General features: G+C 35.9%; 1 protein-coding gene across 3 annotated transcripts; it reads left to right on the top strand.

Moving 5' to 3' along the window:
• Nucleotides 1-588: 588 nt before the first annotated feature.
• lsm6 (LSM6 homolog, U6 small nuclear RNA and mRNA degradation associated) lies at nt 589-2,796 on the top strand. Of its 3 annotated transcripts, none has more exons than XM_058078974.1 (4): nt 589-737; nt 1,418-1,532; nt 1,608-1,721; nt 2,631-2,796. In XM_058078974.1, exons 2-4 carry the CDS (start codon nt 1,439-1,441, stop codon nt 2,663-2,665), a joined length of 243 nt encoding a protein of 80 aa, XP_057934957.1. In that variant the 5' UTR covers nt 589-737; nt 1,418-1,438; the 3' UTR covers nt 2,666-2,796. The 3 variants fall into 3 exon arrangements, with proteins under 3 accessions (XP_057934957.1, XP_057934960.1, XP_057934958.1); XM_058078977.1 differs by lacking the exon at nt 589-737 and adding an exon at nt 786-1,032; XM_058078975.1 differs by lacking the exon at nt 589-737 and adding an exon at nt 1,160-1,314.
• Nucleotides 2,797-22,771: the final 19,975 nt, after the last annotated feature.

Genomic DNA, 22,771 nt, shown 5'->3' with positions numbered 1-22,771 from the left:
TTTACATTTGTTTAAAAAATAAATTTAATTATTTAAACTGAAAATGTGATCATTTTTTAAATTATTAATGTATATATATATATTATATTATTATAAATTATTTGGAATCAGACAAAAATGTGTATTCATGAAATTGTATTTTACAATGTATTATGATACATTTCATACATTTCCTTAAAAATATCTAAATAAATGAAGGATTGATGGATGATTTGAAATGACTTGTTTCAAATTTCTTTAAAAACTAGTTTGATAAATTAATACAAACAAATAATTAATTTTGATTAAATATTAAAAATTGTAAACATGTCAAAGAAACATATTTACATTTGTTAAAAAATAAATTTAATTATTTAAACTGAAAATGCAATCATTTTTAAAAATTATTAATGTATCTTGATTTCAGCTGCACGCCGGTCGAGTGGTTAGCGTGCAGACCTCACAGCTAGGAGACCAGAGTTCAATCCCACTCTCGGCCATCTCTGTGTGGAGTTTGCATGTATACTGTATTGTGTAAGTTACTAAAAACAAATATTTTAATTTGTATAAAAATAAATAAATACTAAAAATAATAATGTACAGTATTTATATATTATTATAAATTATTTTGAATCACGACTCTCGTGCCATCACACTGTATTGCTGCCGTGTAATCCTTTTTGACCCCACTTGGCCGCCGTACGGCTCCTATACTCCATGCTGGCGTCGTTTGGATAACGTTTAAAGGATACAGCAAGGTAATGCGACGGCTTCGTCTTCAGCAATAATGAAACGTAGAGTGTAGAATCGTGTATAGTCCAATTTGACTCTATTACTAACATAAGAAAGCCCTTCGCCTGGATTTAAGTCCTTATTTTGTGCAGTACCGAGTTCCATTATTAGCCGGTTTAGCCGCTAGCTAGCTAGCTATTAGCAAGCACCTTTCACAGCCACTACTTTCGGCCTCACTCGTAACATGTACACATGCCGCTCACTAGAAACGAGCTCTTTTAAACACTGCGGTCTTGGTAAAGGTAAAAATAAAATGTAAAGGTAAATAAAGTGTGTGTATCTGAAATGTTGCAGCTAGTTTGGTTAGCAGCGTTAGCGGCTAATATTGGTAACCGGATGTTAGCTAGCCTGGTTACAGGAAGTAGCCGCTTGTGTGTATTAAACCGTATATGTGGAGTTGAATAATAGCATTAGTAGCTACTTTTCCTGGGCAGTTTCTTATATTTTTAACAAACGCAGCAGCTAATGTGCGCATATCCGAATAATGGTAGAGAGCAGCAGCTCACAGGCCCTGTCAAGCGCCATTGTGGTTAGCGATAGCAGGTGGTTAGCGGAAGTAGCTCTTCGTGAAACGTTTACATTCCTAGCAACTACCATTGTTAGCCGACTTATCATTTAACATTTAACATTGTGTTTTTCTGTGTAGAATTCCTAACACGAAGTAAGGATGAGTCTAAGAAAACAGACACCCAGTGATTTCTTGAAGCAGATCATCGGCAGGCCGGTGGTGGTCAAGCTGAACTCGGGTGTCGACTACCGAGGTAATTATCGTTATGATAATTATGGATTGCTTTCGAAATAAATAATCTACAAGAGTGATACTAATATTTGTACAGGTGTCCTGGCCTGTCTGGATGGTTACATGAACATCGCCATCGAGCAGACAGAGGAGTATGTCAATGGACAGCTCAAGAACAAATATGGGGATGCATTTCTACGAGGAAACAACGGTAAGCATTCAATATTATGGAGTTTTTACAAACATAATGTGTAGAACGTACTGCAATGCACTGCAAATATTGTTTTGCTTATGTAATATCATTTTTACAGTACTAAGTTAAAATAACTATTCCAAATTTTCACATTAATTAACCTATTAATATTTATATTACATAATGTAGCATTTTAAAAAATAAAATATTGTTAAATACTAGAATAATTAAAAAAACACGTACTGTGCTGTTTTCTGACTACTACTACTACTAATCATTCAAATTATATGTAAAAGAAAAATATGTTAAATCTATTCAAAAGAACTATAATGCATATTAAAATGTTAGATGTTTTTCAATTTTCAATCATTTCATAAACTTCTATTCAATTTCGATAATTTTAATAGTTTTTTTAATTAATTCTAATTCCTAAATAATTCTTTAAATTATTTAAAAATAATTTAAATATTTTTTATAATTCTCTCAGTACATTTATAATACCATCTTAATTGCCGCAAATATTTTAAAAGGCTATTCAGAATAATCAGTCATAATTCATAACTAGTCTTTCAATAATTTCTTAATTTAACTATATTTTGAAACAAATTATAAAATTACTGGCCATACATTTCCAAATAATATTCAAGTTACTGACCCTTTATATATATATATTACATTATTTTATGACTCATCCAGAAAAAAAATAATTTCAATAGCACTAAAACTGTATGTTTGAGTTGGAATTTGTGGCAGTTGGTGAGTTTCTATTTATATAATTTTTCTCACAAAATGTTATTTAAAAATGGTTTTAAACCTGTTTAATTTCATTATTCAGTTTATTTTAAGTCATCAAACACCCTCAATTCGGGATGTTTTGTCACCGCCATGTTGCTCACTGACTTTTGTCTTTGCTTCATGTCTTCACAGTTCTGTATATCAGCACACAGAAGAGGAAAGTCTAGCCCATCGACTTTTTTTTTTTCTTCTTCTTTTGGTTCTTGTGAAGATATTGTGTTTGATGAATCTTCAATACTGAGCATTTTTTTTGTAAAAGTGAAAGTTGCTAATAAATCCTCCTGAGTTTTGACTTAGATTTGAGTTTGCTAACATTTTTGGATTCCTGAAAGTCATTTAAATAAGTACAATCGTTTTGTTTTTGTTTGCAATTGTGGAAAATTCTTTACTTCCAGGATCAAACTTGACTGTTTGAAGTAAAATTTTTAGACCTACAAGTGTAAAAATAAGCTAAGCAACATACCCCATGGGGCACGTGAAGACGTGGCATACTGTAAGCAGTTTGACGCCATGCCTCTTGCGTCATTTAACATAGGCGTGAAGTTAATGTTAATCATCTGCATACTCTCCATTATGGAGGGAAATTCATTAGTGTGGTAGTGGTTCAGGAAGAAGAGCATGTTGTGGCTACAGATGCAAGTTATCACCACCACCAGTGTGTGACTAACTGGTTCACTTCATTGTGAAGTTCTCAAAAAAATCTCATTGAATATTATTATTATATTATATAATATATATAATAATAATTATTAAATAATATATATATAATATATATACTCTTCTGCCGCATTATAATGGCAGTTTCCTGTTCTATGGTTATCACCTTTTTTCATTTTTGTTGGTATTGCATGTGTAATCCTTTCTAGTGCTATGTACAAACATTAAATGTATATTGCAATAATTTCAATAGTAAAACAGTACTTAGTATTTTTTAAAATTACCTCCTAAGATGAAATTCTTAGGAATAATATCTTAATCTTCTCCACAGCCGGTGGCACTTTAGCGGCGCATTAATGAAACAAAATCATTCCAAGTTTCTATCCCTGGAGCGAGCAATAAAGCCAGTTTCTACTACTGTTTTAACCACAAGGCTTCAAACAGATAATATTGTGTGTGTGTATAAATTTGTAATTGATCTTGATAAGAACTTGCTTGCACGGAGAAACTCATTACTGGATGACCTTTTGTGTTGCGCTCATTTCATGGCAACCGCAGAAGAAAATATAGAAGCAGTCTAGCCGCATTTGTACATCAGATAAGATTTTTGACACGCCACCCAACGCTTCCGTGTTGTAATGCTTCACTTCATGCTACAGTGTTCGGCAAGGATCGCCGTGGAAATGCTGCACAATGCGGGGGAAGTCCGTCACTTATGCGGCCATTCAAATATCCCATTAGCTCCATGCACAATGGGAGCGTGGCTGCAGGATGGCTGCCACCTGCAGTCTGTATACAGGTCTGTGTACACCGATCTGTCAATCAACTCCCACGAGCCCGCCCCCTCTCTCAACTGCTGTACACCCTTGGATGCAAGAGTGGATTTTCTCTTATAGTGACCGTTGTTTACTAAACGGCAGAGAGGACCCGGCTTCTATTAGGTTGGATTTATATGGAATACAAAAGTAAACAGTCATTTTGGCATTATGCATTTTTAAGGTGAATGTTATTAATATTTTATTTTATTAATATAATTTTATAATATTAGTAAAAATTATTAAATTTATAAAATGTATTATATTAATACAATTGTGTTATATTAATAACATTGATTAATATTTAATAATTATTATAATATAATATAGACAATATTTCACTTTGAATAATTACATTTATTTTTCAAACAAATGTAAATATGTTTCTTTAAAATGTTTATAATTGTTAATATTTAATCAAAATGAATTTGTTGTTTTTTAATAACAATTGGTCATTATATAACATTGTATTAATTTATTAAAATTGTTTTTTAAAGAAATTTAAAACAAGTCATCTCAAATCATCCATCAATCCTTCATTTATTTTGATATTTTTCAAGGAAATGTATCATAATACATTGTAAAATACAATTTCATGAATACACATTTTTGTCTGATTCAAAATAATTTATAATATAATAATAATAATAATAATGACAAAAATAATAATATATAAATATTGTACATTATTATTTTTAGTATTTCTTTATTGTTATACAATTTTTTTTACAAATTTAAATATTTGTTTTTAGTAACTTACATAATACAGTATATCATTATGTAATAATTGATGAATTTATTTAAATATTTTTCTAAAAACAACTAGTCATAGTGCAATATAATGTTAGTTAAATTTTTTTAAATGAATAAAATTTCTCAACATATATTTAAAAATAATATTTTATTCATAAACATTTTTATGTTTCATTTTGTCTGAAAAAAACACACGCATGCACGACTTGTAAGGCTTTCCTTTTCATAGCTGTCTCAGGTAATGGCGGTTATGACCAAAACTTCAAATAATCTGAGATTTCAAGAAAAGATCCTCTTTCGCATGATACAATGGCGTTGAAAATGTTGCGACTGTTCATTTTTTCAAAGCATCATCATTCAGCTGGAGACATCTTTTATGGGATTCGTGAACAAGAAAGCTGTATGTTACATAGCACAGCCATTGATTCTTCTCTTTTTGTTGAAAACACCCATTATAAATAAAGCTTTTTCAACCTGTTCATGCACACTCTGGCCCCTTGCAAGGAGACAAAGGGCTGCCAAGGTCAGACTTGACTCGAGGATGAAGGACACGTTATTGATCAGGCCCTACAGTTGTAAAAAAACAGAGCAAAGGGAGGGAGGAGCTATAGAGGAAGATGTCTGCATTGACTAATGTGTACACACTGCGATGCATTATGGCGCCCGGTGATGGCGTTCGTACAGGCAAATATTTACCCACTGGAGCCATAACTGAGCCGCTGGCTGTTGCACGACCTGCCGGCGAACCCAATTAGTGAATAGGTTTCACACATGTGACTTGACATCACGCTACTTAAAAAAACAACTAAACAGATGCTTCATCACCGACACCGTTTTTTGTCTGATGTCATTTATGTCTATAGCTCCTTGTATAGTGTACATTTGCACAAGTTATTTATTTTTTGCAAATCGTATGCATATTTTACAATTAACAATTAAAATAAAAATGTAATTTATATAATTAATTTATCAAAAATTAAATTCAAAATTATTTAATTGAGTAATTTTTTTAAATAATACAAATAATCCTAATAGATATTAAGATACATTAATAATAATAATAAAAAAGAATGCATTTTTTTTTTTTACCAGAAAGTGCATTAGAAGGAAGTTGAAAAAAAAATGGAAAAAAACAACATTACAAAAATTGACGCCCTAAAATTTTGGCATTTTATGCCATTTTTGGGTGCTCCTGGGGCCCCTGTTGAGTGTGTGAGGTTTCCCCTGTTTTTGTTTTGACCAGAAAAGTGCATTAGAAGCAAGTTGAAAAAAATTAAATAAAACGACATACTAACCCCTTATGTTTTTTTCAAAAATTGACGCCCTAAAATTTTGGCATTTTATGCCATTTTTGGGTGCTCCTTGGGCCCCTATTGAGTGTGTGTGAGGTTTCCCTTGTTTTTTTGACCAGAAAAGTGCCATAGAAGCAAGTTGAAAAAAAATGAAAAAACGGCATACTAACCCCTTGGGTTTTTTTCAAAAATTGATGCCCTAAAATGTTGGCATTTTATGCCATTTTTGGGTGCTCCTGGGGCCCCTGTTGAGTGTGTGTGAGGTTTCCCTTGTTTTTTTGACCAGAAAAGTGCATTGGAAGCAAGTTGAAAAAAACTGAAAAAAACGACATACTAACCCCTTACGTTTTTTGTCAAAAATCACCAAATTCAAAGACTGGCATTTATACCATTTTTGGGTGCTTCTGGGCCCCCTGTTGAGTGTGTGTGAGGTTTCCCCTGTGTTTTTGACCAGAAAAGTGCATTAGAATCAAGTTGAAAAAATGAAAAAAACCACAGACTAACCATTTACGTTTTTTTCAAAAATTGACGCCCTAAAATTTTGGCATTTTCTGCCATTTTTGGTTGCTCCTGGGGCCCCTGTTGAGTGTGTGTGAGGGTTTCCTTGTGTTTTTCACCAGAAAAGTGCCATAGAAGCAAGTTGAAAAAAACAGAAAAAAACGACATACTAACCCCTTGTGTTTTTTGTCAAAAATTGACGTCCTAAGATTTTGGCATTTTATGCCATTTTTGGGTGCTCCTGGGGCCCCTGTTGAGTGTGTGTGAGGTTTCCCTTGTTTTTTTTTTTTACCAGAAAAGTGCATTAGAAGCAAGTTGAAAAAAACTGAAAAAACGACATACTAACCCCTTACGTTTTTTGTCAACAATCACCAAATTCAAAGACTGGCATTTTATGCCATTTTTGGGTGCTTCTGGGCCCCCTGTTGAGTGTGTGTGAGGTTTCCCCTGTGTTTTTGACCAGAAAAGTGCATTAGAATCACGTTGAAAAAATGAAAAAAACCACAGACGAACCATTTACGTTTTTTGTCAAAAATTGAAGCCCTGAAACTTTGGCATTTTATGCCATTTTTGGGTGCTCCTGGGGCCCCTGTTGAGTGTGTGTGAGGTTTCCCTTGTTTTTTTGACCAGAAAAGTGCATTAGAAGCAAGTTGAAAAAAACTGAAAAAACGACATACTAACCCCTTAGGTTTTTTTCAAAAATTGACGCCCTAAAATTTTGGCATTTTATGCCATTTTTGGGTGCTCCTGGGGCCCCTGTTGAGTGTGTGTGAGGTTTCCCTTGTTTTTTTGACCAAAAAAGTGCATTGGAAGCAAGTTGAAAAAAAATGAAAAAAAATGACATACTAACCCCTTATGTTTTTTTCAAAAATTGACGCCCTAAAATTTTGGCATTTTATGCCATTCTTGGGTGCTCCTGGGGCCCCTGTTGAGTGTGTGTGAGGTTTTCCTTGTGTTTTTCACCAGAAAAGTGCCATAGAAGCAAGTTGAAAAAAAAACTGAAAAAAACGACATACTAACCCCTTACGTTTTTTGTCAACAATCACCAAATTCAAAGACTGGCATTTTATGCCATTTTTGGGTGCTTCTGGGCCCCCTGTTGAGTGTGTGTGAGGTTTCCCCTGTGTTTTTGACCAGAAAAGTGCATTAGAATCACGTTGAAAAAATGAAAAAAACCACAGACGAACGACTTACGTTTTTTGTCAAAAATTGATGCCCTAAAATGTTGGCATTTTATGCCATTTTTGGGTGCTCCTGGGGCCCCTGTTGAGTGTGTGTGAGGTTTCCCTTGTTTTTTTGACCAGAAAAGTGCATTGGAAGCAAGTTGAAAAAAAATGAAAAAAAAAACGACATACTAACCCCTTACGTTTTTTGTCAAAAATCACCAAATTCAAAGACTGGCATTTTATGCCATTTTTGGGTGCTTCTGGGCCCCCTGTTGAGTGTGTGTGAGGTTTCCCATGTGTTTTTGACCAGAAAAGTGCATTAGAATCAAGTTGAAAAAAATGAAAAAAACGACATACTAACCATTTACGTTTTTTGTCAAAAATTGACGCCCTGAAACTTTGGCATTTTATGCCATTTTTGGGTGCTCCTGGGGCCCCTGTTGAGTGTGTGTGAGGTTTCCCCTGTGTTTTTGACCAGAAAAGTGCATTGGAAGCAAGTTGAAAAAAAATGAAAAAAACGACATACTAACCCCTTACGTTTTTTTCAAAAATTAACACCCTAAAATTTTGGCATTTTTTGCCATTTTTGGGTGCTCCTGGGGCCCCTGTTGAGTGTGAGGTTTCCTTTGTTTTTTTGACCAGAAAAGTGCATTAGAAGCAAGTTGAAAAAAACTGAAAAAAACGACATAAAACCTTACATTTTTGTCAAAAATTGACGCCATAAAATTTTTGGCATTTTATGACATTTTTGGGTGCTCCTGGGGCCCCTGTTGAGTGTGTGTGAGGTTTCTCCTCCTTTTTTGACCAGAAAAGTGCATTAGAAGCAAGTTGAAAAAAAATCAAAAAAACAACTTACGTTTTTTTCAAAAATTAACACCCTAAAATTTTGGCATTTTATGCCATTTTTGGGTGCTTCTGGGGCCCCTGTTGAGTGTGTGCGAGGTTTCCCTTGTTTTTTTGACCAGAAAAGTGCATTAGAAGCAAGTTGAAAAAAAAGACTAAAACGACATACCTTACGTTTTTTTCAAAAATTGACACCCTAGCATTTTGGCATTTTATGCCATTTTTGGGTGCTCCTGGGGCCCCTGTTGAGTTTGTGTTAGGTTTCCTTTGTTTTTTTGACCAGAAAAGTGCATTAGAAGCAAGTGGAAAAAAACTGAAAAAAACGACATACTAACCCCTTACGTTTCTTGTCAAAAATTGACGCCCTAAAATTTTGGCATTTTATGCCGTTTTTGGGTGCTCCTGGGGCCCCTGTTGAGTGTGTGTGAGGTTTCCCTTGTTTTTTGACCAGAAAAGTGCATTAGAAGCAAGTTGAAAAAAATGAAAAACACAACTTACGTTTTTTGTCAAAAATCACCAAATTCAAAGACTGGCATTTTATGCCATTTTTGGGTGCTCCTGGGGCCCCTGTTCAGTGTGTGTGAGGTATCCCTTGTTTTTTTGACCAGAAAAGTGCATTGGAAGCAAGTTGAAAAAAAATGAAAAAAACGACATACTAACCCCTTACGTTTTTTTCAAAAATTAACACCCTAAAATTTTGGCATTTTTTGCCATTTTTGGGTGCTCCTGGGGCCCCTGTTGAGTGTGAGGTTTCCCTTGTTTTTTTGACCAGAAAAGTGCATTAGAAGCAAGTTGAAAAAAACTGAAAAAAACGACATAAAACCTTACATTTTTGTCAAAAATTGACGCCATAAAATTTTTGGCATTTCATGCCATTTTTGGGTGCTCCTGGGGCCCCTATTGAGTGTGTGTGAGGTTTCTCCTCTTTTTTTGACCAGAAAAGTGCATTAGAAGCAACTTGAAAAAAAATCAAAAAAACGACTTACGTTTTTGTCAAAAATTAACACTCTAAAATTTTGGCATTTTATGCCATTTTTGGGTGCTCCTGGGGCCCCTGTTGAGTGTTTGTGAGGTTTCCCTTGTTTTTTTGACCAGAAAAGTGCATTAGAAGCAAGTTGAAAAAAATGAAAAACACAACTTACGTTTTTTGTCAAAAATCACCAAAGTCAAACTGTGGCATTTTATGCGGTTTTTGGGTGCTTCTGGGCCCCCTGTTGAGTGTGTGTGAGGTTTCCTCTGTGTTTTTGACCAGAAAAGTGCATTAGAAGCAAGTTGAAAAAAATGAAAAACACAACTTACGTTTTTTGTCAAAAATCACCAAATTCAAAGACTGGCATTTTATGCCATTTTTGGGTGCTTCTGGGCCCCCTGTTGAGTGTGTGTGAGGTTTCCCCTGTGTTTTTGACCAGAAAAGTGCATTAGAAGCAAGTTGAAAAAATGAAAAAAACGACATACTAACCCCTTACGTTTTTTGTCAAAAATCACCAAATTCAAAGACTGGCATTTTATGCCATTTTTGGGTGCTCCTGGGGCCCCTGTTGAGTGTGAGGTTTCCCTTGTTTTTTTGACCAGAAAAGTGCATTAGAAGCAAGTTGAAAAAAACAGAAAAAAACGACATAAAACCTTACATTTTTTTCAAAAATTGACGCCATAAAATTTTTGGCATTTTATGCCATTTTTGGGTGCTCCTGAGGCCCCTGTTGAGTGTGTGTGAGGTTTCTCCTCTTTTTTTGACCAGAAAAGTGCATTAGAAGCAAGTTGAAAAAAAATAAAAAAAACGACTTACGTTTTTTTCAAAAATTAACACCCTAAAATTTTGGCATTTTATGCCATTTTTGGGTGCTCCTGGGGCCCCTGTTGAGTGTGTGCGAGGTTTCCCTTGTCTTTTGACCAGAAAAGTGCATTAGAAGCAAGTTGAAAAAAAAAAGAATAAAACGACATACCTTACGTTTTTTTCAAAAATTGACACCCTAACATTTTGGCATTTTATGCCATTTTTGGGTGCTCCTGGGGCCCCTGTTGAGTGTGTGTTAGGTTTCCTTTGTTTTTTTGACCAGAAAAGTGCATTAGAAGCAAGTGGAAAAAAACTGAAAAAAAAACAACATACTAACCCCTTACGATTTTTGTCAAAAATTGACGCCCTAAATTTTTGGCATTTTATGCCATTTTTGTGTGTGAGGTTTATTAGAAGCAAGTTGAAAAAACTGAAAAAAACGACAGACATTTCAAACAAGTCATGATACATTGCAAAATACAATTACATTAAGACACATTTTAGTCTTGTTCAAAATTATTAATAATAATATAATATTACATAAATACTGTACATTATTATTTTTAGTATTTGTTTATTTTTAGTAACTTACACAATACAATATATTATTATGTAATATTTAATGAATCTATTTAAATACTAAATAAAACAACTAGTCATAGTGTAATATAATGTAAATTTAAATTAATTAAAAGAAAGAAATTAAATTTCTCAACATACATTTAAAATACTATTTTATTCTGCTATTAATTCATAAAAATATAATATTGTAACAATCAAATTTTGTATCTTATTATTATTTGTTTTGTATTTCAGAATTAGCATTTAGCACCTGTCCAGAAGCGTCAGTTAGCTTAATCAAGCAAAGTGCAGACATCGGAAAATATTGTACTAATAATCAATTTGGTGGTTAAGCTACATACACAAACATCAATCAATGACATGTATTCTATTTTCAAAAGCGAGCATTTATTATCTTTGTGCTGGGAATGTGCAGCAGGTGTGCCTAATGTTGTGTCCTGCATGCATCATCCACTGCGGAGGTCTGTCCACAAAGGTGAGCGATGGAGGCGAGAGGACAAAGGAGGTAAGGCTAGGTGACAGGAGCTGTAAAAAAACAAAAAAACAAAAAAAAATGCAATGTAAAGACAGTTAAGGCTTGCAGCACCACCATCTGCTTGAGCTGCAACACTACACGGCGACGGAGGGAGGTGTGTGTGTGCCTGTGTATGGGGGGCGGGGGGGGGGGGGGTTGACTTTGACCCTGACTGATCACTGCAGCATGACCGTCTCGCCTTTTCACATCAGACAAGGACAAATGCTTGCCTTTTGTCTCATCATTTCCATCAATGCAAATGTTAGGAAACACAGTAACATTAGCAGGCATTTGGGTAATTGTGCGAGGATGCAACTCATCCAATGACAGCAGCCGTATTTCGGTGGTTAGCCTGGCAGCAAAACAACAAATTACTTCTTTTTTTTCTTCTTCCCCCCCTCTCTAAACATATTACAGTTCTGGGCGGCTGCCAGACACTCTGTGGATTACTTTGCACGGCAGACAAATTGGCAATCTGCGTGCCAGAGTAATGGAGGCTAATTGCTTGAGTGCAGGGTTAGTTTGTGTTTCAAACAAATCTCCAACGGGTCGCAGGCAAACCTGAGTACGCGTCATTATATATATATATATATATACAATAAAAATAGACACAAAAATTTGGTGTTTTTAACAGTTTAAGGTGTATTGTGTTCTGCGTCCTTGTGGTGTATTAGATCTGTGATCTTATCGTGTGATCATAGTTGTATGATTGCAATTATGGAATACAGGAAATTAATATTCGGTTCATTTCAGGAGAAGGAGTAAGATACTACTACAGCAGTTATATGTTTAACAAGGATACAAAAACGCTACAGTTGAATGATGCCGACTGTAGATAGCTGACTGCTCGGCTATTTAAAACAAGTTCTGGTTTATACAGTACCCAAGCAAATCATAATGTGTAAATATTGAGTTATACATCTTATTAACCAGCTGTAGAACATTGGTAAGTTTCAGGAAAATATATGTTCCCAACTGAAAAAAAGGTAGAAAAACAGCGTTTTGTGAAGATAAATGTCGAGCGACCGGTCCAGGGTGTAGCCTGCCTCTCGTCCAACCTCTTCTGGGATAGGCTCCTGCATACCCCTTGCGAACCTAGTGAGGATAAGCGGCATAGAAAGTGCATGGATGGATGACTGCATTGTGTACAGCACTTTGTAAACTAGTTGTTGATAAGGCGCTATACAAAGGCGCTACACAACTAAATATTGATAAATAGATTATTAAAATTCAATATTTTGCAATAATTAGTTGTGTGCGTTATGTTCTTTTGCCGAATCGGGCTCAAACAGTTTTGTGAATGGGCTTCTCTTCTTGCTGATGAGACTTCTCCTGCCTGCTTTGCATCCACCATCACTCACTCACTCACTCACTCACTCACTCACTCACGCTAGCTAGCTAGCACGCAACATATGAAGGCTCAGCAAGAGCTACAATACTGTTTGTTCCCGGGCTTCCTGAAGGGCGCGCGGTTACGCTCCGCTCTGACCTCACCATCTGCATCACGCCCGCCACCACTCGGAGCCAGGCTGCATGACGGAAGCCTGAGAATAGCTTCCTCCCGGATAAGAAGAAGGGGAAGGGTCGCATTTCTGGTGAAGGTCGAGCGTCCTCCAGGCTAAATAAAGAGCTTGTGGGGGGGTTGGGGCGAAGGGGGGTGGGGGGGGGGGCACAGGGCTCCAAAACAAGAAGCAACTTTGGAAACGAATCAATCATGGCGTACATTCTCATTGCTCATTCATCCATGTAGGTCACTGACATGTACCTGGATGACCTTTCACCTCCGTTCATGCAAGTAATGGTAATGGTAATGGTTTTATTTCATTTGAACATGCATCAGATTACAATTGAGTGCATCCCATAATCAGTTCACAGTTCCACATGTCCTAAAGGAGTAGGAAGAAGCATAGCTTATTAAATCCTACCCCTCCATCTGGTACTTTTACAATCAGTAACTGTTACATTTGTTCACTTCCTGCTTTCCTAATATAGTTTCATTTTTTAAATTTTTCTAATTAAAAATGTTATTTATTTTTAATTTTAATTTTTTTTATTTTGAGTCACATACCGAAGTATGAAAATAAAATAATAATAATATAATATTTTTATTTTTGTAATGAAAAATTCTAAAAAATAAAAAATTATATTTATGTATTATTTATTATGTATTATGTATTATGTATTGTTTATTAATAATTTGTATTTTTTAAATTTTTAAATTGTTTAATTTATGAATTAAATATTAAATATAAAATATTAAATATAATTAAATAATAAAAAAACAACTATTCATACCTATGGACAATTTGGAGTCGCTAATTAACCTAGCATGTTTTTGGAATGTGGGAGGAAACCGGAGTACCCGGAGAAAACTGACACAGGGAGCACATGCAAACTCCACACAGAGATGGCCGAGGGTGGAATTGAACTCGGGTCTCCGAGCTGTGAGGCCTGAATGCTAACCACTCGACCACCGTGCAGCCAAAAGCAAAACAATTGTGTCGATATGAAAGTTATGCTTGAAAAGTAGTTTAGTAAGTAGTAGTTTAGTAAGTAACTAAAGAATGTGAAAAAGGTATCAACTTTTCTGATGAAGAATAAAATCAGTCGGGTTCTAACCCGGACAGGAGAACATGATCTTTGGCCAGAAAAGCTGCGTGTGCATCGTAGCTTCGAAGCTAGCACTAACATCAGTACATATTATAACCGCGCTAAAGAGCGGGTTTGATCCTGCGGTTACCAGGCCGTTTGTGGCCGTTTGTGATCTTGCTCAAGGGTAAAGAAAAAAAAAAGCCAGACTGGAGAATTACGACTTGTCAGGGCGGTCGCAAGGAGAGTCAACACACACATTCGTTTTGCAAAAACATACACACACACACACACACACACACACACATATATATAGTATGTAATCTGGACGTGGGCCAGCATACGTGTGTGTGTGATCATGTATATGACAACATATTACGAGGCAGACCAAGGACCTTGCTTTCTGGCAGGAACAAGAGACCATTAAATTCAATGTGACACCAAACACCCCCTATACACACCTCTGTCACTGCCACCCGACTTTTTCCGGGGTGTGTCACTTTCACACTTTTGACAAGCCACATAGAAATTGCATAGGAAATCCTCCTGAAGGTCCTGAAGCAGCAAAACAGGCCCAGGCCATCACACTACCACCACCACCATATTTTACGTTGCTATGATGGGATACAGGCCTTCAAAAAAAGTTCACAGCAAGTCTTCCAGGTCCTGAAGCAGAAAAACAGCCCCAGACCATCACACTACCACCACCATATTTTACTGTTGCTATGATGGGATACATGCCTTAATGAACCTTTCTTATAGTGGAGTCATGAAAACTGACCTTAACTGAATTGAGTGAGGCCACTCCTGGGAAGGATAATATCTCTCACTGTGGTTTGTTGGAGTCCCAAATTATTTCTGAACTACACGGAAAATTGAACATGATCAATGACTGGTAAATTAGTATTATTATTATTGTCATATTTGTTGTGGTTTTTGTGTGCACGGCAACTCAATGTCGTCTAGGTAAAAAAAAAATATCATAATTACTGTTATTTTATTGTTTGAAGTGCATATAAAAACGTATTTGTATTTCATATTTTATTGATGTATTTAGATATTTTAAGTCTATATATACATATATATATAATTATATAAATTAATAAAATTAATATTATATTAATTTATTAATAAGATTATTTTAATCCTGAAGGAAAAACATCATATTTCTATATTATTATTTTTAACGTATTATTTCAAACCCAGTTCTTCTTGAAGAACCCAGTTATTTTTGCGTGGACGGCAAATCAACGTAGTCTAGTTAAAAAAAATATTATAATTACTGTTATTGTATTGCTTGAAGTGCATATAAAAACGTATTTGTATTTAATATTTTATTGATGTATTTAGAAATTTTAAATATATATATATTAATATATAACATATATATTAATAAAATTAATATTATATTAATATATTAATAAGATTATTTTAAAAAACGTCATAATTTCTATATTATTATTTTTAATGTATTATTTCCAACCCAGTTCTTCTTCAAAGCCTGATCCCCTTGTGCTATCTAGTGGCCAACATCAGCAGTGCACCCCATCCTCCAGCATCCTGTACTGAGTGAGGCCTCCCTGTTCTTGTCCTTTATTATAAATTGACCTGGATAGGTTTCCTTTGCCGCAGCATAACAAACAAGATATCCCTGTCAGCCCCGCCCCCGCAGCAATTCCCATACCCACCCTTCACCCCCCCAAGCACCACCCCAAAAATGGGTCCCCTTTTATAAGATGCCTGTTTGAAGCTGTGCAGAAATGAAAAATTAAAAAGACCTGGGTGCTTTCAATGTGCCTGCTCGATGAATAATTAAGAAATATGCATTTTCCCGGATAATGGAGATGGGAATTTCGATACATTCGGATGTCAGTTCATTGAAGAAGGCATATATTTATCCGAGCGTGTGTGCTTGTACATGACTTGTATCCTTATTCCTCAGCGCCTGGAGACGGTAAAAATATTCACAGCGACTTTGTTGCCGTGTTAAACTTATAGACAACGATTTTTTAAAAAGGCAGAAATCGTACACAAACGGGACACGTGCAACATTGGGGGTCCTCGACATAAAAACAATAAACAAGATGATATCGGCGTGACCGGTTTACGTATTAATGCCACATCATCAACACCACCGCCGAGAGGATCGATACCGCACCTCCTCTACAAGGTCACTCAATGAAAACATGCTGAAATTGAAATGAGAAGATTCTAGTTATTGGAGAAAAAAAAAATCAAACTTAATGACTTATTTACACTTGACGCCGGAGCTGCATCACGTAAAAAATGATTTCTTTTGACTGACATATTTGCTATTGTGGTGGTGGTTTGCATATTAGGTTCATATTCTAACCCAATGTTGTTGTTTTTTTAAGATGTGATATGATTATGTAAACACAGAACCTACCAAAAACAAGATTAGAATCGTCTTTTATCAGAAAAGTTTATACCCTTTTCACATTATTTAGTATTCAGCAGTAGAAGTAGTTTCCGGGAAATATCGGTTCCCAACAAAAAGAAACAAAACAACATTTTGTGAAAAGATACTTTTCAAGCATAACTTTCATATTGACACAATTGTTTTGCTTTTGGCTGCACGGTGGAAAGTGGTTAGCACGCAGGTCTCACAGCTAGGAAACCCGAGTTCAATTCCACCCTCTCTGTGTGGAGTTTGGGTTTTCTATCCGGGTATTCCGGTTTCCTCCCACATTCCAAAAACATGCTAGGTTAATTAGCAACTCCAAATTGTCTATAGGTATGAATGTGAGTGTGAATGGTTGTTTGTCTATATGTGCCCTGTGATTGGCTGGCCACCAGTCCAGGGTGTACCCCGCCTCTCACCCAAAGACAGCTGGGATAGGCTCCAGCAACCTCCACAACCCTCATGAGGATAAGCGGTAGAAAATGAATGAATGAATGAATTAACATTTTTAATTAAATTAATCAATTTCCAAACTAATTAATCACCATTTGCCACAATGTGCCCGTGACAGTTACTATGGTACCCATTATGTTATTGTATGGTCATATCACCTCGTACTTCGGTGACAAAAATAAAATGAAAAAATTAAAATAAAATAAAATAAAATAAATGAGATCGAACGCCTGTGACCCACGTGAGAATAAGCGGTAGAAAATGGATAGATGAATGTATAACATATTTGAACAAAGTATTGGTATCAAATCTGTAATCAGTGTTAGCCTGAGCGAGGCACTGTGTCACTACGCCAGAAAAGTAGTTCTTCAGTGTTAAATCCTACAATAACAATATGACTGTAGCTTAGTTAATATTAATAAAATGCTAGGTTAATTGACTCCAAATTGTCCATAGGCATGAATATGAGTATGAACGGTTGTTTGTCTATATGTGCCCTGTGATTGGCTGGGATAGGCTCCAGCACATGGCATAGAAAATTTGAGTGTGGATGCCAATTGTAGCGTTAAAGCTAATGTTAGAGTGTGTCCACGTTCGAGGTCCAGTCGTAGAGCAAATGTATAACGCATGATAAATCATAGTAATATAGTGCGCTATGTAGCAGCGCTAGCGGGCCACATAAAGTCTATTTAAGGATGAATTCCTCCTCCTCCTCCTCCTGCTCCTCCCTACTCCTCATTGGTTTTTATTTGTCCCTTTGCAGCCATGAATCACACTCGGCTTTCTCCGTGACTCATCGCTGCTTTAACTCCTCAACATGAAAGTCTGATGACAACTTTATGACCATTGTGTGAGTGGGAGTGGGTGGGTTTGTGCTAATTAAATATGAGAACCATCTCAGGCCAAAAGGGAGGCAAAAGCTCACAAGTCCTAAATCAGGACAAGGCTTTTTGTGTCACCGTGATCCTTACTTTCGTTTCCTACCCCCTTTTGCATGCCTCCTTATCCTTGTTTCCTTGCACCTCACCTCATTCTTCACCATCTGTCCTTACCATGCGTCCTTCTCCCTGCTACCTTTCTGTCTCCTTAACCTCGTTGACTTTGCATCCTTACCTCGCTCCTCTGTCCTCCTGTTGCATCTCTCGTCTCCTTATTTCCTCTCCTAAGTACCCTCTCTCATGTCCTATTCCGTCTCCCTGCACCTTTCCTATGTCCTAACCTCCTTGCCCCTGCATCCTTACCTTATTTAATTCCATCATCTTTTCGCTTCCCTGCATCCTTCCTGACATGTCTCCTCGCCCCTCATTCCTTTCCTAACACCCCCCCCCCCCTCGGTGACTCGGTGACCATCCTGCAGAGTCCAGGGTTCCAAAAATAAAAGTCTGCCTCCCCAGTGGGCGGTCAAGGCCAGGCGAGTTGGCAGCAGCAATGAGCTTCCACCCTGGCAAATGGTTCCTCTTGACTTCTGCGCCCTCTGTTGGTGGCTGATGGTACTACAATTCCACTCATGTATGAGTTGTTGTCAAACATGCTAAGCTACAGTTTCATTTCCTGATTTTGATGAATAACGGCTTCATTTATGCTACAGAGTAGAATAAATGTTGACATAACACCAACAAGGCAGAGGACCCAGGGCGACACGGCGACACGTATCGCCCCCTGAATCACAATCCCGTCTCTGGATACGTTATTTATTTGTTAACCGCAGAAAATACAGCAACTTTATGGTTTGTTTCCTTTGGAAAGATTTTTGTGTGATGAATGGAGTTGAGTTAGCCCCCCCCACTCCCTTTTTTCACACAAGAATACCGGATGTCCACTAGGGGTCAGGCTGACACCAAGTATGGTAAGTATGGTTATGCATGAACCAACTCATAAAATAAAATAAAAAAAAATACATAAAAATAATAATAATATTTTTATTTTTTTATTATTGTTTATTATTCTATATATTTTTAAATATTTTTTATTATTTAAATATGAAAAAATAAAAATAACCAAATTAAAATTCTGCATATAATATATACAGCATTTAATCAATATCCTTTTTAAACAACAATTTTAAATAAGCTTAAAATAGCTTTTTTTTAAAATTGCACATATATAAGTTACATAATACAATGCCAATATTTTACATCAATTAATGAAAGAACTATATAAATATGTTTATAATATGTTCTTTATTCATAGACTACATACAATGCACTTATCATTGATACCTAATTTGTATTATTCAGAATAAATATATACTTTTTAGCATCTATTAGAGTTTATGTACGGTACAAAATGAAATGAATAAAATTGAATTAAAATTAAATATTTTAATAATACATTTTAATAAACAATAATAATAATGTTATAATATTATTATTAAATAAATAATATTATTATAATATAATATAATAATAATAAAAAATAAAAATTCCCTGTGAATGTGCAACCATTCCAGGGTGTACCCTGCCTCTCTTTAATCAAATTAATTAATTCCTAAACTAATTATTCACTATTTAATCACTATTTGCCACGATGTGCCCATTTTAGTTAAATGACAGGAGAAATATGATATAGTATATGATATATATTTCTATGTATTAACAGCTCCAAATGAACTGGCCCCAGTGCCCCCAGTATAGTACATACTGCCACTTCCACTGGATGCCATGTTTATTTTATTTTATTTTTTATTATTATTATATTATTTTATTATCGTTTTTTATGTTATGAGATAAATATTGGGGTGACTTCTTACATTCTCACTTCTGCTCCCGGAACCAGGCAGGCCAGCTAATGTTGTTGCTTAATGGTTGATGCCCCCCCCCATTTGGAAGGTGTGAATGCTAGATGGCGTTACTAGCGTCTCCTCTTCTGGTGACGCACGATCCACCTCGTCAATCAAACGGGTTATGACGGCCCTTTTTGGGAAGCCCCGAGTCCAACTAATTGATTCAGTGGAACTCCATTTTACAGTAAAAGCTTTGAAGAAGGGCGGGGGGGGGGGGGGGGGGCAATTAAGTTGATGCCATCCACCAAACTCTATCCAATTAGCCAATTAAGGCTAATTACAGTTTTAGCGTTGGAACAAGACGTCCCATAATGAGCCATTTATCACATGACTTCCTCATTGGCTGCGGCTGTAGAGGACACACGGAGGAGGCTGGCATCATTGTCCTCCAAATGCATAATGTACAGGTGGGCCTTTTGGGGGGGGCAAAATTTTTGGCTGATGCAAAAATTGGATACATTTTTTCTACCATTCATCCTGCTCAGGCACATGGAGAAGCTGGAGCCTGCCCCAGCTAACTGCTCAAAGGTTAACTGTGTGTTTGTTATAATGGTTCCTTGTTAATTATGTAGCTGTTAGTCTGGAAATGGACAGTTATACGATATATAATACAGTTAGAGTTATAATAAATATATTATGATAATAATAGTTCAAAAGTGAAATGAAGTGACCTTAGACTTGTATAAGGTTATTAAAAATATAATAAGTATGTCAAAAAATGTTAAATTAAGTTAATAAATGTGTTTGTAAAGAAAAGTAATATGTAAAAAAAATACATAATGTAATGTAAGATTGTTAATTATTATTTTTTATTTTTATTTATTAAATAATAATAATAAATAATAATAAAATAAAATATGGTTAATTATAATAAATAACCTAAATAATTTTCTTGTTTTATTCCAGAAAATGTCAAAAATTTAATTGTGTTTTGGATACATGCAAAAAATGCTAATAATGTAATAATAATACAAATAAAAGTACTTAAAAAAGTAAAAAAAAAAACATGTTAAGGGTTAAAACATGATAAATAAATTATCCCAAATATTAGAAAAATAGGAACAAAAATGTAAGTACTACACATAAATAAATAATTAAAAATAATAATAATAAATACAAATATAAACTGCATTTCCTGCAGTGAATCGAAATAGTACATACTGTAAATCCAGGACTATACCACACAACATCGATGCCCTCTAGTGGCGGTGAGCAGTCATTGTTTTCTTCTTACCTAAGCGCTTTTAGGTAATTCCATGACATCGTAGATTAAATTAGTTTTTGTTTTTTTGCAGAAAAAATCTGATATTTTAGAACAGATTTTCTCAACATGCCAGGTTATCTTTATGAAGCGTGATTCCAAACACGCCAAATAGTGATGGTGACGCCGTTAGCATGCACACGAGCAAGCACGCAGGGGCGACGCGGGGTCACCACAAACTCCCCCGATGCCCCGCCCCCTATTGTACCAGCGCAAACAACTTACTTTGGAGCGGTGTAAGTGAATTTTGGTGGCTGTGTGCATTATTTAAAAGGGCCGGAAATTATTTATCTAATTTTCATTATTCATATTTCGACAAGGAGCTTGTCCGCAGGGAGCAGGTCTCATTTTCAGCCTCCTATTTTGTAAACAGCCAATCACACTGGCGACAGTTCCTCTGATTTAAAGAGACAGGCCTACTTACCCGGAGTGATGCCTACCTTGGATTCAAATGGAAAACGCTGATCAATTTTTCATACTCCTCTGTGCGGCATCTCGCGTCCCGCTGCCTGTTTTCCCGCCCGGGATGGACAACGGGGGGCAGGGGGGGGGGGGGGGGGGGGGACGGTGACAAGAAAGGAATACAGTAAACAGTATTATTGTTTCTTTTAGGGTTTCAATTCCTTGTCAACAGACCTGAAAGTCCTCAATTAGTAAGTAAACTGTACTGAACTGTAGAGTAAAACTCAATAAAACAATAATAAAGTAAAACTACTCACCCATTTATTACGAGTCAATGCATAGATATCCTGTTTATGACTTTCTCAATATGAATTTTAATATTATCAGAGCACTGTAGACATCAAATAACATGCTTCTGGTACACTCCTATTATTTATTCTTTACATCACGTTGTGTAACAAGAAACTCCAGATACCTGTTAGCTCGCAAGCCGGCAAGCTAACAAGCTAGTGAGCTAGCCTCAAATTGATTTCTTCTAAATTTAAGAAGCCAAAAAACGTACCACTTCCACACAAAAAGGGAGGAGAACTCTTTTTTTGCTCTCATGCAGTGTTAAGGTCATGTCTCAATTTCAGGTATTGGACTACATGCACCAATGTACAGTAGATCTACTCAGTATATACTGTAGTATACAGTATAAGTATCAGCAAAAAGTACAGTGGATTGTAGGAACTTGAAAAGTGAAGCAAATTTCTATTTTTACAAAAAAATGTTCAGCATTTTTTTTTCTTAAAAAGTGTAGGGGTGTTATTTCATATCTAGAGGGCTCTAATAATGTTAAGTGACATATTTAGAAGGTTTGAAAGATGTTTTCTATGCTCTAACTACAAAAATATTTGATTTAATAAGAATCATATTTTGTGGAAATTCTCGATAAATGAAGCAATCTCGATAAATGAGGGATGACTTGTATTTCGAATGATGAAATGCAACATATAGTCCCTCAAATATGGTAAAGCTGTTATAATGACAGTATAATGTTGGGTTCTTTACCCTTTAAATTATTTTTGCAGCCCAGAAAACTTCCTTTCGGAGTTTTGGAAGTCCGACGTAGCAACGTAGTAGATAGACGGGCTGAGTGGTCGGGTGAGACAACCATGTGTGTGTGTGTTTGCTCGGCGAAAAGTGCGAACAAAATCGCTTTTCAAAGGGAATAATGTAAAACAACATCATGTCATCTGTGTGATATATTTATATATTTCCTTTTCGCTGCTGACATTAATTTTGAAAAGGGGCGTTTTAAAACGTCTGCGCTTAAAAGAAACACGAAAGACACGAAGCGGCGCGGGTGTCAAAATGGCGGTGAAGAATTGATGAGGACAGAGCGCGCTGGCGTCTTGGCGTTCGCCGGGGCGAGCGCGTTGACGGCGAGGATAAGTGGCGTTCGTTTTTTTTTTTTTCAAAAGGAAA

This window comes from Doryrhamphus excisus, chromosome 1 (assembly GCF_030265055.1).
Source record: "Doryrhamphus excisus isolate RoL2022-K1 chromosome 1, RoL_Dexc_1.0, whole genome shotgun sequence".
In the NCBI taxonomy this organism is placed as follows: domain Eukaryota; kingdom Metazoa; phylum Chordata; class Actinopteri; order Syngnathiformes; family Syngnathidae; genus Doryrhamphus; species Doryrhamphus excisus.
The sequence above is the reverse complement of the archived record's forward strand: the minus strand, read 5'-3'. Positions and strand labels throughout refer to the sequence as shown.